Source organism: Prionailurus bengalensis, chromosome B4 (genome assembly GCF_016509475.1).
Source record: "Prionailurus bengalensis isolate Pbe53 chromosome B4, Fcat_Pben_1.1_paternal_pri, whole genome shotgun sequence".
Taxonomy (NCBI): Eukaryota; Metazoa; Chordata; class Mammalia; order Carnivora; family Felidae; genus Prionailurus; species Prionailurus bengalensis.
Genome location: NC_057358.1, coordinates 35,920,972 through 35,948,905, shown reverse-complemented (window position 1 = coordinate 35,948,905; position 27,934 = coordinate 35,920,972). Strand labels below are relative to the sequence as shown.

General features: G+C 40.9%; 1 protein-coding gene across 6 annotated transcripts in view; it reads right to left on the bottom strand.

Annotated features, from left to right (window-relative positions):
- Window positions 1-27,934, bottom strand: part of CACNA2D4 (calcium voltage-gated channel auxiliary subunit alpha2delta 4) — a 118,319-nt gene that overhangs the window by 49,718 nt on the left and 40,667 nt on the right. For all 6 annotated transcript variants that reach the window (XR_006294736.1, XM_043564717.1, XM_043564714.1 and 3 more), the window contains 5 exons: window positions 14,027-14,088; window positions 12,686-12,753; window positions 10,390-10,435; window positions 10,199-10,296; window positions 7,813-7,906 (listed from right to left, as the gene is read on the bottom strand). Coding sequence is in view for 5 of the 6 variants with exons in the window: in XM_043564717.1 (XP_043420652.1) it covers window positions 7,813-7,906; window positions 10,199-10,296; window positions 10,390-10,435; window positions 12,686-12,753; window positions 14,027-14,088 (368 nt within the window). In the remaining variant the exon portion in view is untranslated. The remainder of the gene's footprint in view (window positions 1-7,812; window positions 7,907-10,198; window positions 10,297-10,389; window positions 10,436-12,685; window positions 12,754-14,026; window positions 14,089-27,934) is intronic.

The following is a 27,934-nucleotide window of genomic DNA, read 5'->3' as shown; positions in this document are numbered from 1 at the left end:
GCCTCTGCCTTTCTGCTTTTTTTTTTTTTTGCTCCTAATTTGTCCATCCAGGTTTTAGGGGAGTTGGCTCTGGAGGACAGAAGGAATTCAGGAACAGAGATTTTGTCCTGGGACCTCAGGAACAGGAACTTCTCATGACCGACACATACATGACACTTCACAGCTTTAAAGCCCTTTTCACATGTTTACCTTATTATTGAATTGTGAAAGAATTGTAGATTGTCTACATCTACCTATGGGAACCCAGTGAACTTTATAACCTTGCCAGCAAGATTTGAGAAAGAAAATCCATTCGCTAGCTGGAGTGTAACTAGTTTTTCTTATGGACTCAAAGCCATACTTCTGCGATGATGGCACCAGGGGTGGGAGTCATCACCTCTTTTTTTTTTAATTTCAGCTTTTTTGAGGTATAACTGATATACAATTGTAAAATTTTTAAGTGTTCATCATGGCTATTTGATATATTGTGAAAGGACTCTTCCCATCTAGTTAATTAACACATCCATCATATTAGGTATTTTTATCTTTTTTGGGGGGGTGAGAATATTTGAGAATATTCTCTTAGCTAATTTCAATTATACAATACCGTGTTAATCAACTACAGTCACCATGTTTTACATTAGATCCTGAGGCCTTATGTGGCTTGTAGTTTAAACTTTGTACTGACCTATCTTCACCCAACCAGCTCACAACAATCACTTTTCTTCTCTCTGTTTCTATGGGTTTGACTTTATTTTATTCTTTTATAGATTCTCCATATAAGTGATATGATGTAGTATCTATCTTCCTCTGTCTGGCTTGTTTCACTTAGCATAATGCCTTCAGGGTTCATCTACGTTGTCATAAAGGGCAGGATTTCCTTCTTCTTCATGGCTGAATAATATATCTTCGCATATATATATATATACCACATCTTCTTTGTCCATTCGTCCAGTGATGACATGTTGTTTCCATATCTTGGCTATTATAAATAATGCTGCAATGAACATGGGGGTGTAGATATGTCTTCAAGATAATGGTTTCATTTCCTTTGGATAGATAACCAGAAGTGAGATTGCTGGATAGTTCTATTATTAATTTTTTGAAGAACCTCCAAACTGTTGTTTATAGTGGGTGCACCAATTCACATTCCAATGGTGCACAGGGGTTTCCTTTTCTCCATATCCTTGCCAACACTTGTCTTCTGTCTTTCTGATAACATTCTAACATGTGAGGTGATACCTCACTGTGTTTTTGATTTGCATTTCCCTGATGATTACTGATGTTGAGAACTTTTTCATGCATCAGTTGGCCATCTGTAGGTTTTTCTCTGGAAAAATGTCTATTCAGTTCCTCTGCCCTTTTAAAAAAATCAGATTGTTTTATTGTTATTGAGTTGTGTGAGTTTTTAAAAATATATTTTGGTTATTAACCCCTTATCAGATATAATTTTCAAATATTTTCTCCCATTTCATAGGCTGCCTTTTCATTTTGTTCTTTTTCTTGCTTGGCTAGGACTTCCACTACTATGTTGAGTAACAGTGGTAAGAGCCCCTTGTTCCTGATCTTAGAGCAAGAGCTTTCAGCTTTTCATCGTTTTTACTACTGAATATGCTATTAGCTGTGGGCTTGTTATATATGGTTTTTATTTAATTACTTCTAACTTTATTAATATTCATATGCCTAGCCCAATTTGCTGCAGGAGACTACCTAATTTCTCTTAGTACCTAGATTAGCGGTTTTAGTGAGTGTATAAAGTAGTCAAGCCTGACGCAGGGCTTGAACTCCTGAATGCTGAGATCTTGATTGAACCAAAATCAAGAGTCAGATGCTTAATTGACTAAGCCACCCAGGCACCCTGGGTTTTTTTTTTTTTTAATCAAGGCTCAGCTCTATGGCTATTAGGGTATCCCTAAAGGAATGTTGTGAAGAAGGTTGCACCATGCAATATCAACTGATAGTACCTGGAGCTGGGTTGAAACACTTGGTCTACATTCTGGAAAAGCACCAAGGTCTGGAGATGCAGATGGGACTGCCTGCCCACCTCTGATGTTGTAGTAACCAGAATTTCCAGGGGTGGGGCCCAAGGGACTCTTTCTCTGAAAATCTGCCTGATGCAATTTTTTACTCAAAAGTAGTACAGAATAGTCTAATGAGACTCCTGCACCCATAAATTAGCTTCAACAATTACCAGTCTATGCCAATATTGTTTCATCTACAGCCTCCTGCAGCCCTCAGATTATTTTGAGGCAAATCTCAGATATCATTTCATTAATAAATATTTTAATTTCTATCATTAAAATATAAGGAATGGAAAAAATCATTAATGACATTATCACATCTAAAAAAATCCACAATTCCTTAATAGCATCAAATAATCCAATAATCCACAATCCTCATGACTTTTTTAAAGCTTGTTTGTATAAGAATCAGACTAAGGTCCACAGTTCATATGTCTCTTTTTTTTTCTCATCTCTCTCTCTCTCTCATTTCTCAATCTCAATTTAGATATTTATTGAACTGTAATCCACTTGCCATACAGTTCATCCATTTAAAGTGTGCAATTAAACGGTTTTTAGTGTATTCACAGAGTTGTATGGCCATCACCAGTCTATTTTGGAACATTTTCATCATCCCCAAAAGGAACCCCATACTTGTTATCAGTCATGTTTAGTCACTTTCAACCTTCCTTTCTCTTCTTTCCCTCTCTTCTTCTCTTTGCAATTTATTTGCTGAAGTAGGTTGTTGGTTCTGTAGAGTTTCTGCATTCTGGGTTTAGCTGATCATGATGCTGTGGTGTTATTTAGCATGCTCTCTTGTCCCATGTATTTCTTATAAACTAGCAGTTAGAGTTATGGGTTTGACATAGGTTTGAGTTATAGGTGGTGTGTTCTTTGTCAAGAGGCGCACTCTCTCATTGACCAGAGGTTGCAAGACAGGATTCTTCCTTATTTTATTTGTACCTGAAATACTTGATTAAAGATAGACTTCTCCTCATCAATATTTGGTTATCCTGAGATGCAGCTTCTACAGGAGAGCCAGGATAAATAATTGTCTCTCTGTTTACTTAGTTTAGAATAATGAGTTGGTTTCCTAACATCTTCTGAAGATGACCAAAAGTCTTTTTTTCTCCCCAGTATCATTGTGAACACAGGATTTTAGCATACTTAATATGTTTTAATCCACTGCAGTTGTCATTGCTTTTGCTGCTCTAATTTTTCCACCTTTAACCAGTGAGAGTCGCTTCCAGTTGGCTCTGGGGTCTCACTGGCACAATCTCATTATAGTCTTCAGTAACTTCTTGCTTCTGGTTATGACAAGATACTCCTGGCTCATTTTGTACATTTGTCACTGTCCTGAAATCAGACATTTCTCCAAGGATCGCTGACTCATTTTAATAAGAATTTCTTAATATGCACATTGAAAGTCCACAATCTGGGTCTGGGGTGCTCACTGAGGTTGGTCTTTTCAGTGTACAGGGCTAGGATATCCTTTTTGTTTCTTTCAGAGAAAATAATCATGAGTTCATTGATATTTCCAATTCGTATTCAGCAGTACATCTTAACTTCTTTGATTTAAAAAATTTGCATCTCTTTTTTTGTTTGTTGAAAACCTTGGTTCCTAATGACATTAACACAATACTATTTGCCCTACCCATCTATATAGTTTGAGAATAACAGTGCCAATGTTGTTTCTAGCAATGTGGTTATTGAGCATGGTTTATGATTTTATTTATTGTTTATGGTGTGTGTTTTTAGGTCCGTTGAGGGAATTCATCTATGTACAGTTATTTCATGAACTTGATACACAGGTTTATTTGTTTCTTTTGTTTTCAGTTTTTAGAGCTTATTTTTTATTTTTTATTTTATTTTATTTTTTTAATGTTTTTATTTTTGAGACAGAGAGAGACAGAGCATGAGTGGTTTAGGGGCAGAGAGAGAGGGAGACATAGAATTGGAAGCAGGCTCCAGGTTCTGAGCTGTCAGCACAGAGCCTGACGCGGGGCTCAAACTCATGGACTGTGAGATCATGACCTGAGCTGAAGTTGGACGCTCAACTGACTGAGCCATCCAGGCGCCCCTAGAGCTCATTTTTTAAAATTTAATTTTGTTTTATAATGATATAAAGCATTTACATCGTTCCAAAGTCAAATATGCAAAATAAAGCATATTTATAAGCCTGTCTTTCACTCTCCCTAAAGTAACTTTTGTTTGCTTGTTTATTGTTCCATTAAACATACATGTGTGCATATGTACATACATACATGTGTCTATGTTTATATATGTGTAACTATGAAAATATATTTGAATTTCCTCTTTTTAAATAAATAGTGGAGGTGTTATACACACTTTTCTCCATTGATGAGACCATTCCATAACAGTTTATAGATTTCTCATTTTTTACAGTTACATAGTATTCCATTATGTGGATCTACCATGGTTTATTTAACTAGGCTCCTGCTGCTGGATGTAGGTTATTTCCTATCTTTCACTAAATGGAGCTGTAACAAAAAGCTCATGTATATATCTTTTCCTATTTTTATTAGTGTATCTTTGGAATATGTTCCTAGAAGTGGTCTTGCTGAGTCAAAGTGTAAATGCATTTTTAACTTGTTAGATATTGCCAAATTCTTCTCCATAGCCCTTGAAACATTGTGTATACCCATTGACAATATACAAGAGCCTGATTCCCCATAGCCTTGCCGGTAGTGCATGTCAACAAACTTAGATGGTTATCAATCTGATGAGTGATGAATATAATCTTGGTACCGTTTAATACGAATTCCTTTTATTATGAGCTATATTGACCATTTTATCATATATTTAAGGACTATTTGTATATATTCTCAGAACTGTCCATATACCTTGGTAATTTTTCCTATAAAGTGGTTGGTCTTTTACTTCTCTATTTTCGAAGTTCTTCATTTTTTGAGAATAAAAGATTGTAATCTTTTGTTTTTTAAGTTGCAAACATTTTTCGGTTTGTCATTTATGTTTTCACTTTGCTTATGTTTTTATTGTTGCCAAATAAACATTTTTATGTTGTTAAATTTATCAGTCATTCTCTTGTTTCTGAAGTTTGAGTCATCATTGGGAAAGATTTCCTAATTCCTAGATTTTAGAGCAACTGGCTCATTTTTTTTTTTTTTAGTACTTATATGGTTTCATTTTTTACATTTAAATCTCTGAGTCATTTGGACTTTGTCCAGGTGTATGGTGTGAGGAAATAATACAATTTTATCATTCTCCAGATGGCTCTCAAATCAGTTATTAAAGAGTCCATTTTTTTCCTCTCACTGGTTTGACATGATGTCTTTGTCATATACTGAATTTCCACATGCATTTAGATGAATTTCTGGATTTTCTATTTTTTCCTCTTCGTCTGCCTTTCTATTCATGTGTCAGTACTACACTTCATAAATTACATGTTTTAATACCCTGGGAGCACAAAACTTCCTTTGTTGCTTTTCTTTTTCAGGAATTTCTTGACTATTCTTTCAAATAAACTTTATAATCAGTTTATCTGGATCCATAAAAATACTGATTATGTTTTTATTGGGGTTGCATTAAACTTACAAATTAATCTAAGGAGGATCAATGTCTTTGTGATGTTGATTCTTCCTATCCAAAAACACTGAATACCTCCCCATTTGTTCAAGACTATGTTTGTGTCTTCTAGGAGTGTTTTAATATTTTCCTTATGTAAGCTTTGGGATATTTCTTATAGTTTATACCTAGGTGTTTGATTACATTTTATTTTTTGCCCTCTTAAATAGGAGTTCTCTAATGATATTTTAAGTTTAATTTTGTTTTTATAGGTAAAGGATATTAATTTTTGGATGTTCATATTATAAACTATTACTTTACTAAATTCTGTTATTGTTTTACTAGCTTTCCTATAAATTCTTCTGGGGTTTCCAGAAATATAATCATATCACCTTCTTAGAGATAATTTACTTCTCCCTTTCCCTTCTCATTGCTTCTAGGTGCATTCTCTTGTTTGGTTGCACTGACTAATACCTTCCGACCTTGTTAAATAGTAATAAGGATATGGGAATGCCTATCTTAGTCTTGTCTTTAGTTAAGAGAGCCTCTAGCCCCGTTCAGATGTTGACTTTCATGCTTAGGTCAATTTTAACTTTATTGATTAGTTTTTAAAAACATGCATGGATATTAACACTTGTTCAAATATCTTTCTGCATCTATGAGAGTGATTATATGACTTATCACCCTAGCTTTATTAATATGCTATTTTATATTAATTCTCCAGGTCTTCTTTTCTAATATACACCTTGGTTAAGAATATTTATTCTTCAGTGTTTCTCAACATTAAAAATGTCTCTGGCTATGGGGCACCTGAGTGGCTCAGTCGGTTGAGCGTCTGACTTCAGCTTGGGTCATGATCTCACAGTCCGTGAGTTCAAGCCCCGTGTCGGGTCTGTGCTGACAGCTCAGAGCCTGGAGCCTGCTTCCAATTCTCTGTCTCCCTCTCTCTCTGCCCCTTCCCTGCTCATGCTCTGTCTCTCTCTCTCTGTCAAAAATAAATAAACATTAAAGAAAAAATTTTTAAAAAATGTCTCTGGTTAATCTCTGAACTTGGAAAGATGAAGATCATGCCCCTTCTCGCCAAACCAGTGATCCAATCCCCTGACTGCCTGGTTTGACTCCAACTTCACCACTTGTAAGGCATATGACCTTGGGCAAGTTGTTTATCACACCTTACCTTGGTTTCCTCATCTGTAAGATGGGGATAATGATAGTACCTACATTGGAAGGTGGTTATGAGGTTAATATACACTAAGTACTTAGTGCCTGGCCTGCTATATTCTTTTTATTTTTTCTAGCCTCATTTAATTTTGTATATGTAATACATTTACATGGTTCAAAATTATACCAAACTGTTATAAGTTATACAGTGAACTATTTCCTATTTGGACTTTCATAGACTTTATACACACACATGCACACGCGCACACACACGTACAGATATACTGTTTTCCCTCCTTTTTATAGAAATGGTTTCAAACTGTACACAGTAGTCTGCATCTTGCTTTTTTAAATAAGTGGTTGTTTCATACAAAATTCTATTCTTTTCTTTAGGAGAGCATTAATTAACTTGAGTGTCTTAGGGGAGTTTGACATCTTCATGATGTTAACGTTTAATCTTCCTATTCAGGAACAAGGTGTAGTCCACTGTATTCTTAACCTCATTAATATCTTGTACCCTCCCAACACACATGCGTGCGCAAGCACACACACACACACACACACACACGTGCGCGCACACACACCATTCATTTCTTCTTTCTACCTATTCACTAAACCTGATAGCACAAGATAAATATCAGCAAAGGGAGTGAGGAAATCTAAGGCACTGGTAAAGGCCAAGTTTGTACTTCATAGTGTCTTGACCTTATGTGCTGGAAATTGGGTCCTGCTTGAACCACTCTTTCCAGGGTACTTGGCAAACAGGCTTACACAGCTACAGACCAGCCCCGAGAGAGAGGTGTTCTTGGAACGGGGCTGCTTCAGTGTGGGTGGGGGATCTGGAGCTATGCCAGGGGGACCCACATTTGGTGCTTTTCCAGAGGGGAGAGCAGCAGCACATGTGGGATGTGGAAGCTGTGCCAAGTCCCTGCTTTACTGGGGCCCATGTGAAGGAAGCTCTCACTCCTCCCATGTCTGCCCACTGTCATCACCTTCATCTTGGACCCAGTTGTCTCCTGAGCTGCCAGCCAGGAAGTGGGAGGGACCCTGACTCAGTCAAGGGAATCCTAGGGGCTGGAGCTGCTTCGCTCCACAGAACCCTCAGCCCCACCCTGGACTGACATACTCAGAGGTGTTGAGAGCCATCGCTGTCCAGTAGGCTTCCATGGGGGCCGTCACCACCGCATCAAGCAGTACCTCCCGCACCAGCTCCTCATCACCTGGGGACAAAATAAAAGGAGACCAAACCACTTATTTCCTCTATGATGTTGAATACAGCTCATCCACCTTTGTAAGGAACCCCGACTTCAGGGAATGGGATGTGTCTCATAAACATGTATCTGGGACACATAAAACCATCTATGTGAGCTTGAAGAAATCATGTCGTCTCCCTCAGCCTTCACATCCTCAATCCCAAACAACATGTGAGCAGAACTGATTTCTAAGGCTCTTCCCAGTTCTGGTATTCCGTGAGATTAGAATCTCTCAGGGACATCAGACCTTGCCCTGAGCCCAGGCTACCTCTCCTTTCTGCTGCCATCAGTCTGCAACTTGATCATCACCCTCCCAACACACTGGCCTTTTGCCAGTTCTGTGCACGTGAATTTGCTTCAGAGCCTTTCTGCATGCTGTTCCCTGGTCTGGATGCTTTCCCCCAACTCTTTGCATGTGTGGCTCTTTTCCCTCTCTCTTTAGAAAAATTATCTACTTTTATTTAGGTGAAATCTATGTAACATAAAATCAACCAATTTAAAGTATACAACTCAGTGGCATTTAGTACATTCACAATGATGTGCAGTCATCACCTCTGTCATCGCCCCCAAAACAGACCCTGTACCTGTGAAGGCACTCGGGTCACTCTTTTTTATCCTCAGCATAAGTAACACTACCTGACAGAGTTGGGCGCTCTATAGGATCCCATACAGTATCCTACTCATGGCACTTACCACAATTTGGAATAACCTACACCTACACACACATGCTTGCTTCTTTGTTGTGTGGTTTCTCCACTAGATTACAAGCTCCATGAGAATAAGGGACTCATCTGGGTCATCTCTGTAGCTTCAGTGCCTACCCCAGGCATGGCACAAAGTACATGCTCAGTACTGATTACTGATGGAGTGAGTGAATGCACAAATGAGTGCCCTTTTGGGCCAGCATGGAAGCAAGGTCCTGTCTTAGGGGTGACATTTGTGTGTCCCTCTTCCAAAGATGAAGAAGAGGGACCCTGCTGAGGGTGTGGCCCTGTGGTTTCACCAGTTGCATCTGTGTTGGGGAATTTAAGTTTAGCCTGAGAGCCAGGCACTGGAAAACTCTCACAGACCACAGGCTACAAGATGCCATCTGGCCAAATGCTCTACTTTGCTGAGATGAGGACTTTAGAGTACAGAGCATCAGTATCAGCTAGATGGTAGTAGGGACAGATCTAGGGGCAGGCTGCTGATGCCCTTACACTGTGTGAGTGTCTCTTTGAAGGCTTAACAGTGCCTGGTGAAAGAGGTTTAAAGCAATCTCAGTCCCTGACATGGGGACACACTCATGCTGCCACAGTGCCAGGAACTTAGACAACTTCGTGGTCCCATAGGGAGGCTAGTTCTGCCTTTTTCTTTGAAAATCTCCCTGTTCTCCCTAAGCCATGGGTGAGTTCCAGGGATAAGCTTGGCAGTAAGTAAAGTCCTCAGTGGCTTAGCCATAAAAAAGAGTGAAATCTTGCCATTTGCAACAATATGGATGGATCTAGAGAGTATAATGCTGAGTGAAATAAGCCAGAGAAAGACAAATACCACATGACTCCACTCATGTATGCAATTTAAGAAGCAAAACAAAGAAAAAATAGGCAGACAAAAACCAGACTCTGAAATACAGAGAACTTGGTTACCAGAGGGGAGGTGGGTGGGGGATCGGTGAAATAGGCGATGGGGATTAAAGAGTACATTTATCATGATGATCACTGAGTAATATATAGAGTTGTTGAATTACTATATTGTACACCTGACACTAATATAATACTTATGTTAATTAGAACTAAAAAAAGTTGACAGTGATAATGAATGTGATAAGATGTCAACAAGTCAACACTTAAAAAAAACCACACGTCAAGACCTTACCCATCAAGGTTAGTGTATTTTTTTTTGATTTCACTTAAATTTCTTATATTATTTTTGATAAATGGCATATTAAAACATGTAATCAAATTTAAAAAAAAAGAAAAAAGTAGACAAAACATAAGAGACTCTTAAAATACAGAGAACAAACTGAGGGTTGCTGGAGAGGTTATGGGTGGGAGGATGGGCTAAATGGATAAGGGTCATTAAGGAAGACACCTGTTGGGATGAGCACTGGGTGTTATACATAAGGGACAAATCACTAGATTCTACTCCTGAAACCATTATTGCACTATATGTTAACTAACTTGGATGTAAATTAAAAAAATAAATAAAGTAAATAAATAAGTAAAGAAAGAAAGAAAAAAAGAAAAAAGAAAGTCCTCAGTGGGTGGGGTCAGCACTCACACTCCAGATCTGGGTCCTCCCCTGTCAGGAAGCGGACTATGGCCTCCAGCTGGCTGAGCTTCCGATGGTCTGGGTCGATATCTGTGATGCAGTAGATCCTGGAGCCCAGGAGAATCAATGTTACCTCAAGAAAATTCCACCTTTCTCCTTCCCATTCTCTACTCTTCGTGAACAGCGAATTTCCCACTTACCAGTCACTGGCTAGGGTCAGATCTGGGTGAAGCAAGTCATGCAGGCCTGAAACCAGAGTTCACACTCAGTACGGTGCTCAGCCACTGTTGTGAGAATGTGCACCTGAATTGTTTACAAACAACTGCCAGGAAGCTTCTCTAGGGAAGGACTGGGTTTTATTCTTCCTTGTTCTCAGCTCGGAGTAGGGACTCAACCCATAGGATGGTGCTGGGTTTGTACAAATCATGCCTTTGTCCATGTTGCTCCTGCTTCCTGAAATGCTTTTTCTTCCCATTGTCTTGTGTCCAAATCCCACCTATTTGGATCTCTCAAAGAGCTGATACTTTGAAACCAGTGGTTTTTGCTTCATTGTCTGCATTGTACCCAACTGAGTTAAGTGGCCAGTCAAAAGTAGAACTCAGAGATGGGCCAAGTCTGTTTTGTGTAATCTCTGTAGCCTCTTGCTGTACCTACACTAACCGTGTGCTCAGTGTATGTTTGTTGATTGAATGAGTAAATGAACAATTGCCCTACTGAGCACCTACTCAGTCCTCAAAAATAGGTGCTCAATTGAGGTTTGTTAAATTGAAGGAAAGGATGATAGGAATACCAAGGGGAAATTTGTGGAGTCATTAAAATGGGTACTGGACTGACATAGACATAAGGCAAATAGCTACAGGGTGATGCTCCTTTCCCCACAGTAAGCCTGGTTGAGTCCATAATTCCAAGTCCTTGGATCACTGGTTGGTCTCACCCACGGAAGTTGGTCTCTGTCCCCTGCAGGAATGTGCCCTGAGAATATCTAAGTACGGAAAGAAAAGTATAGGAAGAGAGAATGCACCATGGGGGCCCAGGGAGTTTGATCGTTTTGGGGACAGTGGAAGACAGGGAAGGAGTGTGGTCTAATGCCATGGATGTATGCTGTGAAAGGGTGAATGCAGGGGTCACATGGGAGCATGTGGCTGGGCACGGGGGTCTGCCAAGGACAGCTGCTGGAAAAATGACATCTACACTGGGACATGAAGAGTGGGTCCAAGTTAGGTGGGATAAGAGGGTGGGCACTGGAGAAGAGAGCATTTCAGGGGAGAGCAAAGCACATGGGAAGATCTTAAAGCTTAGTGCATGGAGAAATGACCAAAAATAGAAAAAAACCCTAGAAGGCCATTAAAGGTCATTTAGTGGTGACACAATCTGATCTGGCATTTCTAGATGGATCTCTCTGGCAGAGATTTACAGGAAGAGAGAGGCAGGGAGACCAGTTGGAGGCTGCTGTGGTTATCCAGGAAAGAGGTGACAATGACTAGGGTGATGGCAGGGATATGGAGACATGAGATGCACTCAAGAGATGATAAAGGAAGAATGGACAGAATGTGGGTGTTAAATGGAACTGTGACCAAACCATCCCAGGACTTCCTGAGATATCCCTGAATCCCGGATATTAGTTTTGTTCTCTCAACGTGCTCAGGCAGCTGTAAGTAAAGAACAGGTTGGGTTAGGGAGGGTGGGGACCTTGTCCCCCATCCTTCCCCACCATTCCTTGCTGTCCCTCTCAGTTCACTTCCCATAAGTTCCCTACTATGGGTTCAGCTGTGTCCCCCCAAAAAGATATGTTGATGTATGAACCCCAGTACTTGTGAATGTGACCTTATTTGGAGATAATGTCATGGCACGTATCAAGTTAAGATGAAGTCATTAGAGTGGGCCCTAATCCAATATGACTGGTGTCCTTGTACAAGGTTAAATAGAGAGACACAGATGAGAAGCTACATGTGATGGTGAGGACAGAGACTGAAGAACTGTAGCTTCAAGTCAAGAAATGCCTGGGGCTATCAGGAGGTAGAGGCCAGGAAGGATCCTGCTCTGGAGGTGTTGGAGGGGGCATGGCCTCCAGAAATGCAAGAGAAAGCATTTCTTTTGCTTATGCCACCCAGTTGGTGGTACTTTGTTTTGTTAGCCTTATCCAACGGCTACAGATTTGCTCCTTTACTCTTTCCGGCCTCCTTTGTCATGACTTAGGTGAAATTCAGCTTTGTTCAAAGAAGAAACATATCCCGTTGACCTACCTCTTCTGGTCCACCAAAGCTTTCCACAATGGCAAGTCCTAGGCTTTGCCGGCTTTGACAACCGACTGGCAGATCCTGCAGCCCTGGCACACAGGACACACAGACCCCTTCTCACCAGGCAGCCTTGCTCTGAGAGTTTGCTCAAGTCCAGGACCTGGGAGACTCTGGCTCTGCCCCAGGCTGGCCCTGCTCAGTGTCCCAGGAGAATCCATTTTCCTCCCACACTGCCCACCAGTACTGGGCACAGACCCACCTTCTTCCACAGTTGTGTTCCCCAGGAGGATGTACTCTCCATGGCCCCTGGACAGCACCACTCCCAGGCTATGGGGAGAACAGAGAACACAAGTGCTCAGCAACAACAAGGGCCAAACAATGTCCAGCCTACTTCCTTGGCCTTCAGCAACTTGGACTCTATGAATGTTGCCCCTGGCCTCACAAGTTGTCTCCTCTAGAACTAAAGCAGCACTTCTATGCTTCCATCAACCTCTCTTCCTGAGAAGGACTCTCAGTTCTGTAGGTCAAGAGCCCCATCACCTACCATTTAATTTTATTTATTAAAAAAAATTTTTTTTTAATGTTTACTTATTTTTGAGAGAGACAGAGACAGAATGTGAGTGGGTTAGGGACAGAGAGAGAGAGGGAGACACAGACCCAAAGCAGGCTCCAGGCTCTGAGCTGTCAGCACAGAGCCTGACGCGGGGCTCGAACCCATGAGCTGTGAGATCATGACCTGAGTCGAAGTTGGACGATCAACTAACTGAGCCACCCAGATGCCCCATCACCTACCACTTTAGACAAGATTCATCCAAAACCTCTCAGGGACCTCCTGAAATGTGGAGAGGTTTCTATGTCTCACAGGCTTTCACAAATAGGAGACTGCTTTCCTGCCTGGTGAACACCACCATGCCCTCCTCTCTCTCCTAGTAGAACACTGCTGTTAATGTTTGCTGAATATCTGAATTACAGGTATATCCTAGAAATTCTGAGTTCATTTGTTTGGATGGAGCCAGGGCATTGACAGTTTTGCAAAATTCCTCAGGTATTCTAATGAGCAGTCAGGTTGGGCACCACACTTTATTGAGAAATGAGGTAATTCAGAGATAAGGGCTATTTGTTTCCTAAGCTGTATAATGCCTCATGTTGACAACAGTTGGAAGGAACCAAAGAGATTTTCAGATTTGATCTTTCATCTTACAATCTTTTACATTGCATCGCTTTAAGATCTTTAAGTAGATTATGTCCTACAAACCACAAAGAAGTAGTTACTATTTTTACCTTCATTTTACAAACAAGAGTCAAAGGCAAAGAGAAGTTAAGTAACTTGACTAAGGTCACACAGCCTGCTAGGGGTGCAATTGGGACCCAAACCCAGGCAGTTTGGCTCCAGACCCTGCAAAGTAAGATATACTGGCAAAGCAGGTCCAGACCTCAAGTTTCCTGAAGGCAAGCCTGGGGTTTTTTTCTGTTACCATAAAATTGCCAACTAAATATGAGTAAATTCATTCCCCAGACCTGGAATTTCTGCTTGGAGTTATTGGAATTTATGTTCCAGCCATCCCACCTCTCCCTTCCAAATAAAACATGGGTCCCTCACCTGAAAGGTGTGTCACTGATGTCTGTGAAGAAGTAGTCATTGGTCAGGAAAAGAACTCTCTTCTGAAAGAGAGAAAAGAAAAGGAGGTTTGCTGGAGAGAGAAGTGCCTGACCATGCCACTTACCTCCTCACCTAATGCCCTTGGCTTTCATTGTCTCTGTGCCACTTCCTTCACCTCTGACCCCTTTCCCTGACTGCCAGGGGCATGCCTCACCTTGTTGACCACCAGGCCCAGCAGGCTGTAGCCTTGGGGCTGCCTGATTAAAGGACCAATGTCTACACCCTTGCTGTCCCACGAAGTGGCTGTTAGCCATGTGAGGCTATTGTGTGCTTGAAATGTGCAACTGAGGGACTGAAGTTTTAAGTTTTAGTTGAGTTCATATAAATTTAGATAGCCAACATGGCTAGTGGCTACTGTATTGAACAGTGCAGGTGTGGACAGCGATGCTAGGGTTCATACAGGACCAGCTGGTGCTAAAAGCTTCTGGAGCTCATTTGTGTATGACCCACCTACAACCTCCCCCTTTCTGGAATACAGCCGAGGGAGAGGGAGCATGATTCCCTCCACTAACCCCTTCCCAGGGCTACGTCACTCTTTTACAACTTCTTTTTCCTTTCAAAGCTGCCATCTTTTCAGTTTCAGTAGAATTGTGTAAGTTAGGGCATCAGGTAGTTCACACGGTGGTTCAGGGCCTGGGCTGGGCATCAGGCAGACCTGGATTTAGAGCCAGCTAGGCCACTTACAAGCTGTGTGCTCTTGGGTGAGCTGTTTCACTTCAATTCTAAGCTTCAGAATTCTCATTTGTAAATCAGGATTAATAATAGCACCCCATGCATAAGGCTGCCATGAGGTGGTGAGTGTGACTTCAATGGATAGGGGTGGGCCCAGGGAAGAGCAGGATTTGCTCTGGGGTCTGAAGTCCTGTGGATTGTCCTGTCCATGAGAAGTTTATGCTGTTGGGAAAGCCACATGTTCTTATTCCCTTCACTTCTTTCTGGCTTTTAGAATAAGATGTCCGAAGGGGGTGCAGTGGAATTTGGGTGGCAAAAAAGTTTGTTTCTGGAAGAAACCAGCTTTAGATCAAACCTGAATGAACAGTTCTCCAGCACCAGCCTCATCCCCACAATGTTCCTGCCTCCACTGTCTCAGTCAGAGCCTCCCTCACAGTGGTGCTGGGGCAGTCAGGGGCCAGGAAGGGCTGTGGTGGCCTCAGGAGCCCGGTGTTCCAAGATGGGGCTGGCTTGAGGGTCAGAACTGGAGATTACCTTTAAAATTTTTCCTTTTTTAAACAGTGTGGAGGTTCCTCAAAAAATTAAAAATAGACCTACCCTATGACCCAGCAATAGCTCTGCTAGGAATTTACCCAAGGGATACAGGAGTACTGATGCATAGGGGCACTTGTACCCCAATGTTTATAGCAGCACTCTCAACAATAGCCAAATTATGGAAAGAGACTAAATGTCCATCAACTGATGAATGGATAAAAAAATTGTGGTTTATATACACAATGGAGTACTATGTGGCAATGAGAAAGAATGAAATATGGCCCTTTGTAGCAACATGGATGGAATTGGAGAGTGTGATGCTAAGTGAAATAAGCCATGCAGAGAAAGACAGATACCATGTGGTTTCACTCTTATGTGGATCCTGAGAAACTTAACAGAAACCCATGGGGGAGGGGAAGGAAAAAAAGAGGGAAGAGTGGAAGAGAGCCAAAACATAAGAGACTCTTAAACTGAGAACAAACTGAGGGTTGATGGGGGGGTGGGAGGGAGAGGAGGGTGGGTGATGGGTATTGAGGAGGGCACCTTTTGGGATGAGCACTGGGTGTTGTATGGAAACCAATTTGACAATAAACTTCATATATTGAAAAAAAATAAAATTTTTCCTTTTTTGATTTTTTTAAATTTATTTTGAGAGAGACAGAGACAGTGCAAGTTGGGGCGGGGCACAGAGAGAGAGGGAGAGTGAGAATCCTAAGCATGCCTCATGCTGCCAGTGCAGAGCCCAATGCGGGGCTTGACCTTATGAAACCGCAAGATCATGACCTGGGCTGAAACCAAGAGTCGGACGCTTAACTGACTGAGCCACCCAGGGGCCCCTCCTTTTTTGATTTATTAAAGAAAAAGGCAAAATGTACAGATCTTAAGTATATTCTTCCATTAGTTTTGATAAATATATATATATATATATATACCCATGTAGTTACCTCCCCAGTCAAGATATGGAATGTTTGCATCTTCTAAAAATCTCTTTGCCTCCTTCCAGCCCATCCCCACCCCACCCCTCCAAGGGTGAACTCTGTTCTGAATTCTATCACTTTACATTAGGTTTGTCTGTCCTTGCAGTGTGTACCTTTTGTGCTTGGCTTCTTTTGCACAACATAACATCTTTAAGACCACCCGTGTTGTTGTGTGTATCAGCAGTGTGTTTCCTTCTGTTGCTAAGTAGCGCTCCAGTGTGTGGGCATGCCAGCTTGCCTTTACATTCACCTATTGATGGGCATCTGGAGTGTTTCCAGTGTGGGGCTATACTGAGCAGCTTTAGCTGCTCCAAATATTATTGACAAGTCTTCTTGTGGACATGTTTTTATTTTGCCTGATAAATACCTAGGAATGGAATTTCTGGGTGATATGCTAAAAGTGTTTGCCTTCATAAAAAACTGCCAAACAATCTTCCAAAGTTGTTTTTATTATACTTCCACTAGCAATATATGAGTTCCAATTTCTCTACATCTTTGCCAGGATGTGGTGTTATCTGTCCTTTAAATTCTAGCAGAAGGTATGGAATGGAATCTGACTGCAGCTTTAGTTTGCATTTCCTTGATGACTAAGGATGCATAGGGTCTGCTCAAGTATTTTGCCCATTTTTTATTGGGTTGTTAGTCTTTTTGTTAACAATCTGTACAAGTTCTTTATGTATTCTGGACACAGTCTGAGCCTTGCTTTTTCATTTTCTTAATGGTGCCTTTTGATGAGCAGAACTTGTTGCTTTTGATGAAATACAATTTATCAAATCTTATTTTATGTTTCGTGTTCTTCATGTTTTATCTAAGAAATCTTTGGATAAGGGTGCCTGGGTGGTTCAGTCGGTCAAGCTTCCGACTCTTGGTTTTTTTGTTTGTTTGTTTGTTTTTTGTTTTTTTTTGTTTTTTGTTTTTTTTTCTGAAATTTATTGACAAATTGGTTTCCATACAACACCCAGTGCTCATCCCAAAAGGTGCCCTCCTCAATACCCATCACCCACCCTCTCCTCCCTCCCACCCCCCATCAACCCTCAGTTTGTTCTCAGTTTTTAACAGTCTCTTATGCTTTGGCTCTCTCACACTCTAACCTCTTTTTTTTTTTTTCCTTCCCCTCCCCCATGGGTTCCTGTTAAGTTTCTCAGGATCCACATAAGAGTGAAACCATATGGTATCTGTCTTTCTCTGTATGGCTTATTTCACTTAGCATCACACTTTCCAGTTCCATCCACGTTGCTACAAAAGGCCATATTTCATTTTTTCTTATTGCCACGTAATATTCCATTGTGTATATAAACCACAATTTCTTTATCCATTCATCAGTTGATGGACATTTAGGCTCTTTCCATAATTTGGCTATTGTTGAGAGTGCTGCTATGAACATTGGGGTACACGTGGCCCTATGCATCAGTGCTCCTGTATCCCTTGGATAAATTCCTAGCAGTGCTATTGCTGGGTCATAGGGTAGGTCTATTTTTAATTTTCTGAGGAACCTCCACACTGCTTTCCAGAGCGGCTGCACCAATTTGCATTCCCACCAACAGTGCAAGAGGGTTCCCGTTTCTCCACATCCTCTCCAGCATCTATAGTCTCCTGATTTGTTCATTTTGGCCACTCTGACTGGTGTGAGGTGATACCTGAGTGTGGTTTTGATTTGTATTTCCCTGATAAGGAGCGATGCTGAACATCTTTTCATGTGCCTGTTGGCCATCCGGATGTCTTCTTTAGAGAAGTGTCTATTCATGTTTTCTGCCCATTTCTTCACTGGGTTATTTGTTTTTTGGGTGTGGAGTTTGGTGAGCTCTTTATAGATTTTGGATACTAGCCCTTTGTCCGATATGTCATTTGCGAATATCTTTTCCCATTCCGTTGGTTGCCTTTTAGTTTTGTTGGTTGTTTCCTTTGCTGTGCAGAAGCTTTTTATCTTCATAAGGTCCCAGTAATTCACTTTTGCTTTTAATTCCCTTGCCTTTGGGGATGTGTCGAGTAAGAGATTGCTACGGCTGAGGTCAGAGAGGTCTTTTCCTGCTTTCTCCTCTAAGGTTTTGATGGTTTCCTGTCTCACATTTAGGTCCTTTATCCATTTTGAGTTTATTTTTGTGAATGGTGTGAGAAAGTGGTCTAGTTTCAACCTTCTGCATGTTGCTGCCCAGTTCTCCCAGCACCATTTGTTAAAGAGGCTGTGTTTTTTCCATTGGATGTTCTTTCCTGCTTTGTCAAAGATGAGTTGGCCATACGTTTGTGGGTCTAGTTCTGGGGTTTCTATTCTATTCCATTGGTCTATGTGTCTGTTTTGGTGCCAATACCATGCTGTCTTGATGATGACAGCTTTGTAGTAGAGGCTAAAGTCTGGGATTGTGATGCCTCCTGCTTTGGTCTTCTTCTTCAAAATTCCTTTGGCTATTCGGGGCCTTTTGTGGTTCCATATGAATTTTAGGATTGCTTGTTCTAGTTTCGAGAAGAATGCTGGTGCAATTTTGATTGGGATTGCATTGAATGTGTAGATAGCTTTGGGTAGTATTGACATTTTGACAATATTTATTTTTCCAATCCATGAGCAGGGAATGTCTTTCCATTTCTTTAAATCTTCTTCAATTTCCTTCAGAAGCTTTCTATAGTTTTCAGCATACAGATCCTTTACATCTTTGGTTAGATTTATTCCTAGGTATTTTATGCTTCTTGGTGCAATTGTGAATGGGATCAGTTTCTTTATTTGTCTTTCTGTTGCTTCATTGTTAGTGTATAAGAATGCAACTGATTTCTGTACATTGATTTTGTATCCTGCAACTTTGCTGAATTCCTGTATCAGTTCTAGCAGACTTTTGGTGGAGTCTATCGGATTTTCCATGTATAATATCATGTCATCTGCAAAAAGCGAAAGCTTGACTTCATCTTTGCCAATTTGGATGCCTTTGATTTCCTTTTGTTGTCTGATTGCTGATGCTAGAACTTCCAGCACTATGTTAAACAGCAGCGGTGAGAGTGGGCATCCTTGTCGTGTTCCTGATCTCAGGGAAAAAGCTTTCAGTTTTTCCCCGTTGAGGATGATGTTAGCTGTGGGCTTTTCATAAATGGCTTTTATGATCTTTAAGTATGTTCCTTCTATCCCGACTTTCTCAAGGGTTTTTATTAAGAAAGGGTGCTGGATTTTGTCGAAGGCCTTTTCTGCATCGATTGACAGGATCATATGGTTCTTCTCTCTTTTTTTGTTAATGTGATGTATCACGTTGATTGATTTGCGAATGTTGAACCAGCCCTGCATCCCAGGAATGAATCCCACTTGATCATGGTGAATAATTCTTTTTATATGCCGTTGAATTCGATTTGCTAGTATCTTATTGAGAATTTTTGCATCCATATTCATCAGGGATATTGGCCTGTAGTTCTCTTTTTTTACTGGGTCTCTGTCTGGTTTAGGAATCAAAGTAATACTGGCTTCATAGAATGAGTCTGGAAGTTTTCCTTCCCTTTCTATTTCTTGGAATAGCTTGAGAAGGATAGGTATTATCTCTGCTTTAAACGTCTGGTAGAACTCCCCTGGGAAGCCATCTGGTCCTGGACTCTTATTTGTTGGGAGATTTTTGATAACCGATTCAATTTCTTCGCTGGTTATGGGTCTGTTCAAGCTTTCTATTTCCTCCTGATTGAGTTTTGGAAGAGTGTGGGTGTTCAGGAATTTGTCCATTTCTTCCAGGTTGTCCAATTTGTTGGCATATAAATGTTCATAGTATTCCCTGATAATTGTTTGTATCTCTGAGGGATTGGTTGTAATCATTCCATTTTCATTCATGATTTTATCTATTTGGGTCATCTCCCTTTTCTTTTTGAGAAGCCTGGCTAGAGGTTTGTCAATTTTGTTTATTTTTTCAAAAAACCAACTCTTGGTTTCGTTGATCTGCTCTACAGTTTTTTTAGTTTCTATATTGTTTATTTCTGCTCTGATCTTTATTATTTCTCTTCTTCTGCTGGGCTTAGGCTGCCTTTGCTGTTCTGCTTCTAGTTCCTTTAGGTGTGCTGTTAGATTTTGTATTTGGGATTTTTCTTGTTTCTTGAGATAGGCCTGGATTGCAATGTATTTTCCTCTCAGGACTGCCTTTGCTGCGTCCCAAAGCGTTTGGATTGTTGTATTTTCATTTTCGTTTGTTTCCATATATTTTTTAATTTCTTCTCTAATTGCCTGGTTGACCCACTCATTCGTTAGTAGGGTGTTCTTTAACCTCCATGCTTTTGGAGGTTTTCCAGACTTTTTTCTGTGGTTGATTTCAAGCTTCATAGCATTGTGGTCTGAAAGTAAGCATGGTATAATTTCAATTCTTGTAAACTTATGAAGGGCTGTTTTGTGACCCAGTATATGATCTATCTTGGAGAATGTTCCATGTGCACTCGAGAAGAAAGTATATTCTGTTGCTTTGGGATGCAGAGTTCTAAATATATCTGTCAAGTCCATCTGATCCAATGTCTCATTCAGGGCCCTTGTTTCTTTATTGACCGTGTGTCTAGATGATCTATCCATTTCTGTAAGTGGTGTATTAAAGTCCCCTGCAATTACCACATTCTTATCAATAAGGTTGCTTATGTTTATGAGTAATTGTTTTATATATTTGGGGGCTCCGGTATTCGGCGCATAGACATTTATAATTGTTAGCTCTTCCTGATGGATAGACCCTGTAACTATTATATAATGTCCTTCTTCATCTCTTGTTACAGCCTTTAATTTAAAGTCTAGTTTGTCTGATATAAGTATGGCTACTCCAGCTTTCTTTTGGCTTCCAGTCGCATGATAAATAGTTCTCCATCCCCTCACTCTCAATCTAAAGGTGTCCTCAGGTCTAAAATGAGTCTCTTGTAGACAGCAAATAGATGGGTCTTGTTTTTTTATCCATTCTGATACCCTATGTCTTTTGGTTGGCGCATTTAATCCATTTACATTCAGTGTTATTATAGAAAGATACGGGTTTAGAGTCATTGTGATGTCTGTATGTTTTATGCTTATAGTGATGTCTCTGGGACTTTGTCTCACAGGGTCCCCCTTAGGATCTCTTGTAGGGCTGGTTTAGTGGTGACAAATTCCTTCAGTTTTTGTTTGTTTGGGAAGACCTTTATCTCTCCTTCTATTCTAAATGACAGACTTGCTGGATAAAGGATTCTTGGCTGCATATTTTTTCTGTCTAGCACCCTGAAAATCTCTTGCCAATTCTTTCTGGCCTGCCAAGTTTCAAAAGAGAGATCAGTCACGAGTCTTATAGGTCTCCCTTTATATGTGAGGGCACGTTTACCCCTTGCTGCTTTCAGAATTTTCTCTTTATCCTTGTATTTTGCCAGTTTCACTATGATATGTCGTGCAGAAGATCGATTCAAGTTACGTCTGAAGGGAGTTCTCTGTGCCTCTTGGATTTCAATGCCTTTTTCCTTCCCCAGTTCAGGGAAGTTCTCAGCTATGATTTCTTCAAGTACCCCTTCAGCACCTTTCCCTCTCTCTTCCTCCTCTGGGATACCAATTATGCGTATATTATTTCTTTTTAGTGTATCACTTAATTCTCTAATTTTCCCCTCATACTCCTGGATTTTTTTATCTCTCTTTTTCTCAGCTTCCTCTTTTTCCATAACTTTATCTTCTAGTTCACCTATTCTCTCCTCTGCCTCTTCAAGCCGAGCTGTGGTGGTTTCCATTTTGTTATGCATTTCGTTTAAAGCGTTTTTCAGCTCCTCGTGACTGTTCCTTAGTCCCTTGATCTCTGTAGCAAGAGATTCTCTGCTGTCCTGTATACTGTTTTCAAGCCCAGCGATTAATTTTATGACTATTATTCTAAATTCACTTTCTGTTATATTATTTAAATCCTTTTTGATCAGCTCATTAGCTGTTGTTATTTCCTGGAGATTCTTCTGAGGGGAGTTCTTCCGCTTGGTCATTTTGGATAGTCCCTGGCGTGGTGAGGACCTGCAGGGCACTTCCCCTGTGCTGTGGTGTATACCTGGAGTTGGTGGGCGGGGCCGCAGTCAGACCTGATGTCTGCCCCCAGCCCACCGCTGGGGCCACAGTCAGACTGGTGTGTGCCTTCTCTTCCCCTCTCCTAGGGGTGGGATTCACTGTGGGGTGGTGTGGCTCGTCTGGGCTACTTGCACCCTGCCAGGCTTGTGATGCTGGGGATCTGGCGTATTAGCTGGGGTGGGTAGGCAAGGTGCTCGGGGGCAGGAGGGGCAGGCTTAGCTCGCTTCTCCTTAGGTGATCCACTTCAGGAGGGGCCCTGTGGCAGCGGGAGGGAGTCAGATCCGCTGCCGGAGGTTTGGCTCCGCCGAAGCGCAGAGTTGGGTGTTTGCGCGGAGCGAGCAAGTTCCCTGGCAGGAACCGGTTCCCTTTGGGATTTCGGCTGGGGGATGGGCGGGGGAAATGGCGCTGGCGAGCGCCTTTTGTTCCCCACCAAACTGAGCTCTGTTGTCAGGGGGCTCAGCAGCTCTCCCTCCCTTTGTCCTCCAGCCTTCCCGCTTTCCGAGCAGAGCTGTTAATTTATGACCTTCCAGACGCTAAGTCGCGCTTGCTGTCGGAACACAGTCCGCCCGGCCCCTCCGCTTTTGCAAGCCAGACTCGGGGGCTCTGCTTGGCCGGTGAGCCGCCCCTCCGCCCCGGCTCCCTCCCGCCAGTCCGTGGAGCGCGCACCGCCTCGCCGCCCTTCCTACCCTCTTCCGTGGGCCTCTTGTCTGCGTTTGGCTCCGGCGACTCTGTTCTGCTAATCCTCTGGCGGTTTTCTGGGTTATTTAGGCAGGTGTAGATGGAATCTAAGTGATCAGCAGGACGTGCGGTGAGCCCAGCGTCCTCCTAAGCCGCCATCTTGCCGCAACTCCCCGACTCTTGGTTTTGACTCAGGTCATGATCTCACAGTTCGTGAGACTAAGCCCCACACTGGGCTCTATGCTGACAGTGTGGAGCCTGCTTGGGATTTTCTCTCCCTCTCTCTCTGCTCTTCCCCCCACCCCCCACTCTCTCTCAAAGTAAATAAATAAACTTAAAAAAAAAGAGAAACCTTTGGATAACTTCAGGTCATAAAGATCTTCTATGTTTTCTTATAGAAGACTAACAATTATTGCTTTTACATTGAGGCTATGATCCATTTCAAATTAATTTTTCTTTAAAATTTTTTTAAAGTTTATTCATTTTGAGAGAGAGCAGGGGAGGAGCAGAGAGAGAGGGAGAGTGAGAATCTCAAGCAGGCTGTGCACTGCCAGAGTGGCTGGAGCCCGTCATGGGGCTCAAGTCCATGAACTGTGTGAGACCATGGCCTGACCTGCAATCAAGAATCCTACACTCAACTGACTGAGCCATGAAGGTGCCCCTCAAGTTAATTTTTTTTATGGTGTGAGATATGGCTCACTATTTATTTTTTTCATACATTTATTTAGTAGTTCCAGCACCATTTGTTAAAAAGACCTTCCTTTCTACATTGATTTGACAAGGTGGCTTTGTTGAAAATCAGTTGACAATATGTAAGTTTATTTCTGGATTCTCTATCCCTTCGTCTATTCTGGGTTCTTTTTGTTTGTTTGTTTAGAGAGCACAAGCAGGGGAGGGACAGAGAGAGGGAAAGAATCCCAAGCAGGATCTGTGCTGTCAGTGCAGAGCCCAGTGTGGGGCTCGATCTCATGAACCATGAGATCACGGCCTAAGCTGAGATCAAGAGTCACAGGAGCTTAACTGACTGAGCCACCCAGGTGCCCCTATTTTGTCTATTTTTATGTCAATACCACCCTGCTTGGCTACTATAGCTTTACAGTCAGTTTTGAAATCACATAGTACGAAACATCTAAATTTGTTCTTATTTTTCAAGGTCATTTTGGGCATTATTTAGGTCCTTTACATTTTCATATAGGTTTTAGAATCACCTTCTCCTGTTCACTTCTTATGCTATATCTAGCATAAGTCTGTTCAAATTTTGATTGGGATTGTATTGGATCTACTGGTAAGTCTGATGGATGGAGAATGGATGACTTAGCAATATTGACTAACAACCTGTAAACATGGTTATATCTTTTTATTAATTTAACTTTTTGACATTCTTTCTGCAACATTATGCAGTTTTGAGCGTAGAGGTCATATATGACTTTGTTAAATTTATTCGTAAGTTTTTTATGTTGTTTGATGCTATTGAAATTTGAAATTAAAAATAATTTATTTCCAATTGTTTGCTGATATATATAATGCAATTGATTTTTATAGTATTGATCTTGTGTTCTGTCAACTTGCTAAATTTATCTGTTAGTTCTAGTAGTTGTTTTGCAGATTCTTGGAATTTTCTGTGTAAACAATCATCTTGTCTATGAATAAAGACAGTTTTACTTCTTCCTTTGTAATTTTTGTGCCTTTTGTTTCCTTACCTATTGTAAGGATAGATCCTTGCAGGGTCCAGTGCAATGTTGAACAGAGGTGGTGAAAGCAGACATCTTTCCTTTGTTCATACTTTTCGGGAGAAAGTGTTTAATATTCCACCATTTAAAGTTAGCCTTTTCATAGATGCCTTTTACCAGATTGAAGAAGTTTCCTTTTGTTTCCAGTTAAATTTTGTCAAATGCTTTTTCAGCATCTATTGAGATGACCATATGGCGCTTTTCCCTTATGCTGTTAATGTAATGAATTACATTAATTGACTGACTTTTTTGAATGTTAAACTAGCCTTACATTCTTGGGATAATTCCACTATGTGCTATCATTGCCATTTATCTTATACTTGGGTACATTATAAGCCCTACAATACAATGTCAAAACCTTTGCTTTAAATAGTTGTCTTTTTGAGGAGTTCAAAAAAAGTCTCATATTAGTGCACACATTTACCATTTCCAGTGCTGTTCATTTCCTCATATAGATCTGAGTTTCCATCTGTGTCATTTTTCTTCAGCCTCAAGAACTTCCTTAAGCATTTCTTATAGGGCAGATCTGATGGTGATAAACTCTGTTCTCTTTTATAAGAAAATGTCTAAATACACATCTTTTGGGAGGATATTTTCTCCATATATAGAAATTTGGGTTGAGAGTTTTTTTTTTTCCTTTTGGCATTTAAAACATTTTATTTTATATTGTTTTTGATGAGAAGTCAGCCATAATTTTATTACTGCTTTCCTCTAGCTTCTTTTAAGACTTTCCTATATCTTTGATTTTCAGCTGGTATATTATGGTGAGCCTAGATGTGGTTTCTTTTTCTTTTTATCTGCTTGGGGGGGTTGCTGAAAATTTTATATCTTCTGGGTGATGTTTTTCACCAAATTCAAGATATCTGGGGCATTCTTTTTTGCAAATACCTTTGTTCCATTCCTTCTCCCTTCTTCTGGGACTCTAAGGACATAATGCCAGACCATAGGTAACTGAGGGATAATTTTTTTTCAAACATTTTTTCAAAATTTTCTTTGTTCTTCAGAATGGATAATTTCTATTTATCTGTCTTCAAATTCACTGTCCTTTTTTCCTCCAACTGCTGATAAGCCCATCCAGTAAAAATTTCATTTCAGATATTGTACTCATCAGTTTTAGAATTTCCACTTGGTTCTTGTGGTGGTTTTATATACTGTGTCAAATTAACTAAGCTGGATCTACATTTCCAGACTTACTTCCCTGAATGGTTCCAAGTTAGGGCTGGCCAAGAGAGAAGTTTGCATGAGATTTGTAAGGCAGAAGGGAAGTAGCAGCCATTTTACACGCTAAAGGTAAGTATAGCATATCGAGCACTTGCAGCTTGCTCTGATCTCTGGGCTTTCCCAACAGAAACTTTCCCCAGCTGCCACCGGATCTCCTCCTTCAGCTTTCCTGAGATCTGAGCCTGGTGACTGTGCAGCTCCACAAGAATGGCATTAGCTCTTTCTTGCAGATTGCCCATATCCTTGAGATTAGAGGTAGTGAGAGACAGATGTGGGTTTTAGTTGTGCTTATGCTTCCTATTTTTCCTCATGGGTTTCAGTCTGTTCTTGTTCCCTCTCCTGCACCACCACCTCCCCCCCCCCCCCACCATTTCATCCAGCTTTCCTTTTAAATCGCTAGTCCTACTGACCTATGATGACTTCAAACTCACCACTAGATGCAGAGACACCAGCCTTACAAACTTCTTTACCAGCAATAACAATCTCATAATGTTTAACCCCTGGAATAAAACCCTATATTCATATCACTTGTAGTGGACCTACTTTGATTAAACCCCAACCATTTCTCTGCTGAGACTCTCCATTTATTCACTCATTCTGACTGCTCTTTAATTCCTTGTGCAAATGTGTTATATCTGCTATAAAGTCCTTCTAATCCAACAGCTGGTCATCTCTGGGTCAGTTTCTAAGACTGTTTTTTCTTTTAACTATGTGCCACATTTTCCTTTTTCTTCATGCACCTGCTAATTTTTATGCTATACTGGCTATTGTAAAGAATAGGTTGGAGATACCTTGTCTTCCTCTGACAAGTGTTGATTTTTATTTTAATCAGCAGATAAATAATTAGCTGATCACCTTGAGCATGTGGAGGCTTGGATTTACATTTTTGTTAGGGTGGGTCTGTTTCAACTTTGTCTTTAGGTCTAGAGTGAATCTCTTGGTCTTGGGACATAGTTTTTGCTCCTAAAGTATAACTCTTCTGTGCTTTCAAAGAAAATCCTGAGGTATTTACCATGCCTCTTCACCTTGGTGTGACTTAGACTCCAAACTGTCTTCATTACCATAGGCAACAGTTGAAATCCTTGTTCTGATTTTCAACTCTTTCAACTGTTGCTTTCCCCTGGGTAGAGTCTCCCCTGCGTATATGTACTTTAAGGTCAGTCAAGAATTTGAGAGGAGTTTGTTTACATATATTAGGGCCAGCCCACCTGTAGGATCCCTTATTTCTAGGGTATTTTCTTTAATTTCAATACACTCTGAGAGCCCAAGTTCTGTTAGTTGATACTTCAAGATGGTAACTATAGCTTTCTGCTTGAATTATAGCTATTTCATTTAAACAGACTGGGGCATCCCTTAAGAAAAAAAAAACCACATAAATGTGTGTTTCACCCAGTGTAGTTCTCTTGATTCAAGGGTTGAAGCTTCTTCAACCCTTGCTTCTGCCTGCTTTTGGCCACTTTCGCATGTCCTTAAATGTTTGTTTTTTAATATTTTGTTCAAATTTATAATTGTTATATACTGGAGAATTAGTCTATTTCAAGCTGCTCCCTCATAACTAGAATCATAACTTTGAGATAATCTTTTAAGGCTGAGGCAAAAGGAAGAGAGGAGTGGTGCTGTCTCTGAATCTTGTTAACAGAAAGAATTGGAGAGGTTTGGAAAATATGAGTAAAGAGGTGTCAGAACAAACTCCTCCTTTAATAGATTGCCTTCCTTTGCTGGAAAAAAAGTGAATGAGTGAGTGTGTAACACACATAGAGAATGAGAAAGTGCTACAGAGCTACCCCCCTGAATCCAGTGCATAGGGATTAGAAGGTACTGGAGGAATATGCGGCAAATCTGTCCTAACTGACTATGTCAGTTGCTGGTGTGTGTGTGTGTGTGTGTGTGTATACACACCATGCACCCATCAGCAGGGCTAACTTGGAAAAATCTAAAGGCTAGTAAAGAACACTGTCTGTCTCTCTTCCTCTCCCACTGCTAATTATTTGTTCTAAACTATCAAACAAGATGAAAATGATAAAAAGCGTGCCAGATAAGATACTTC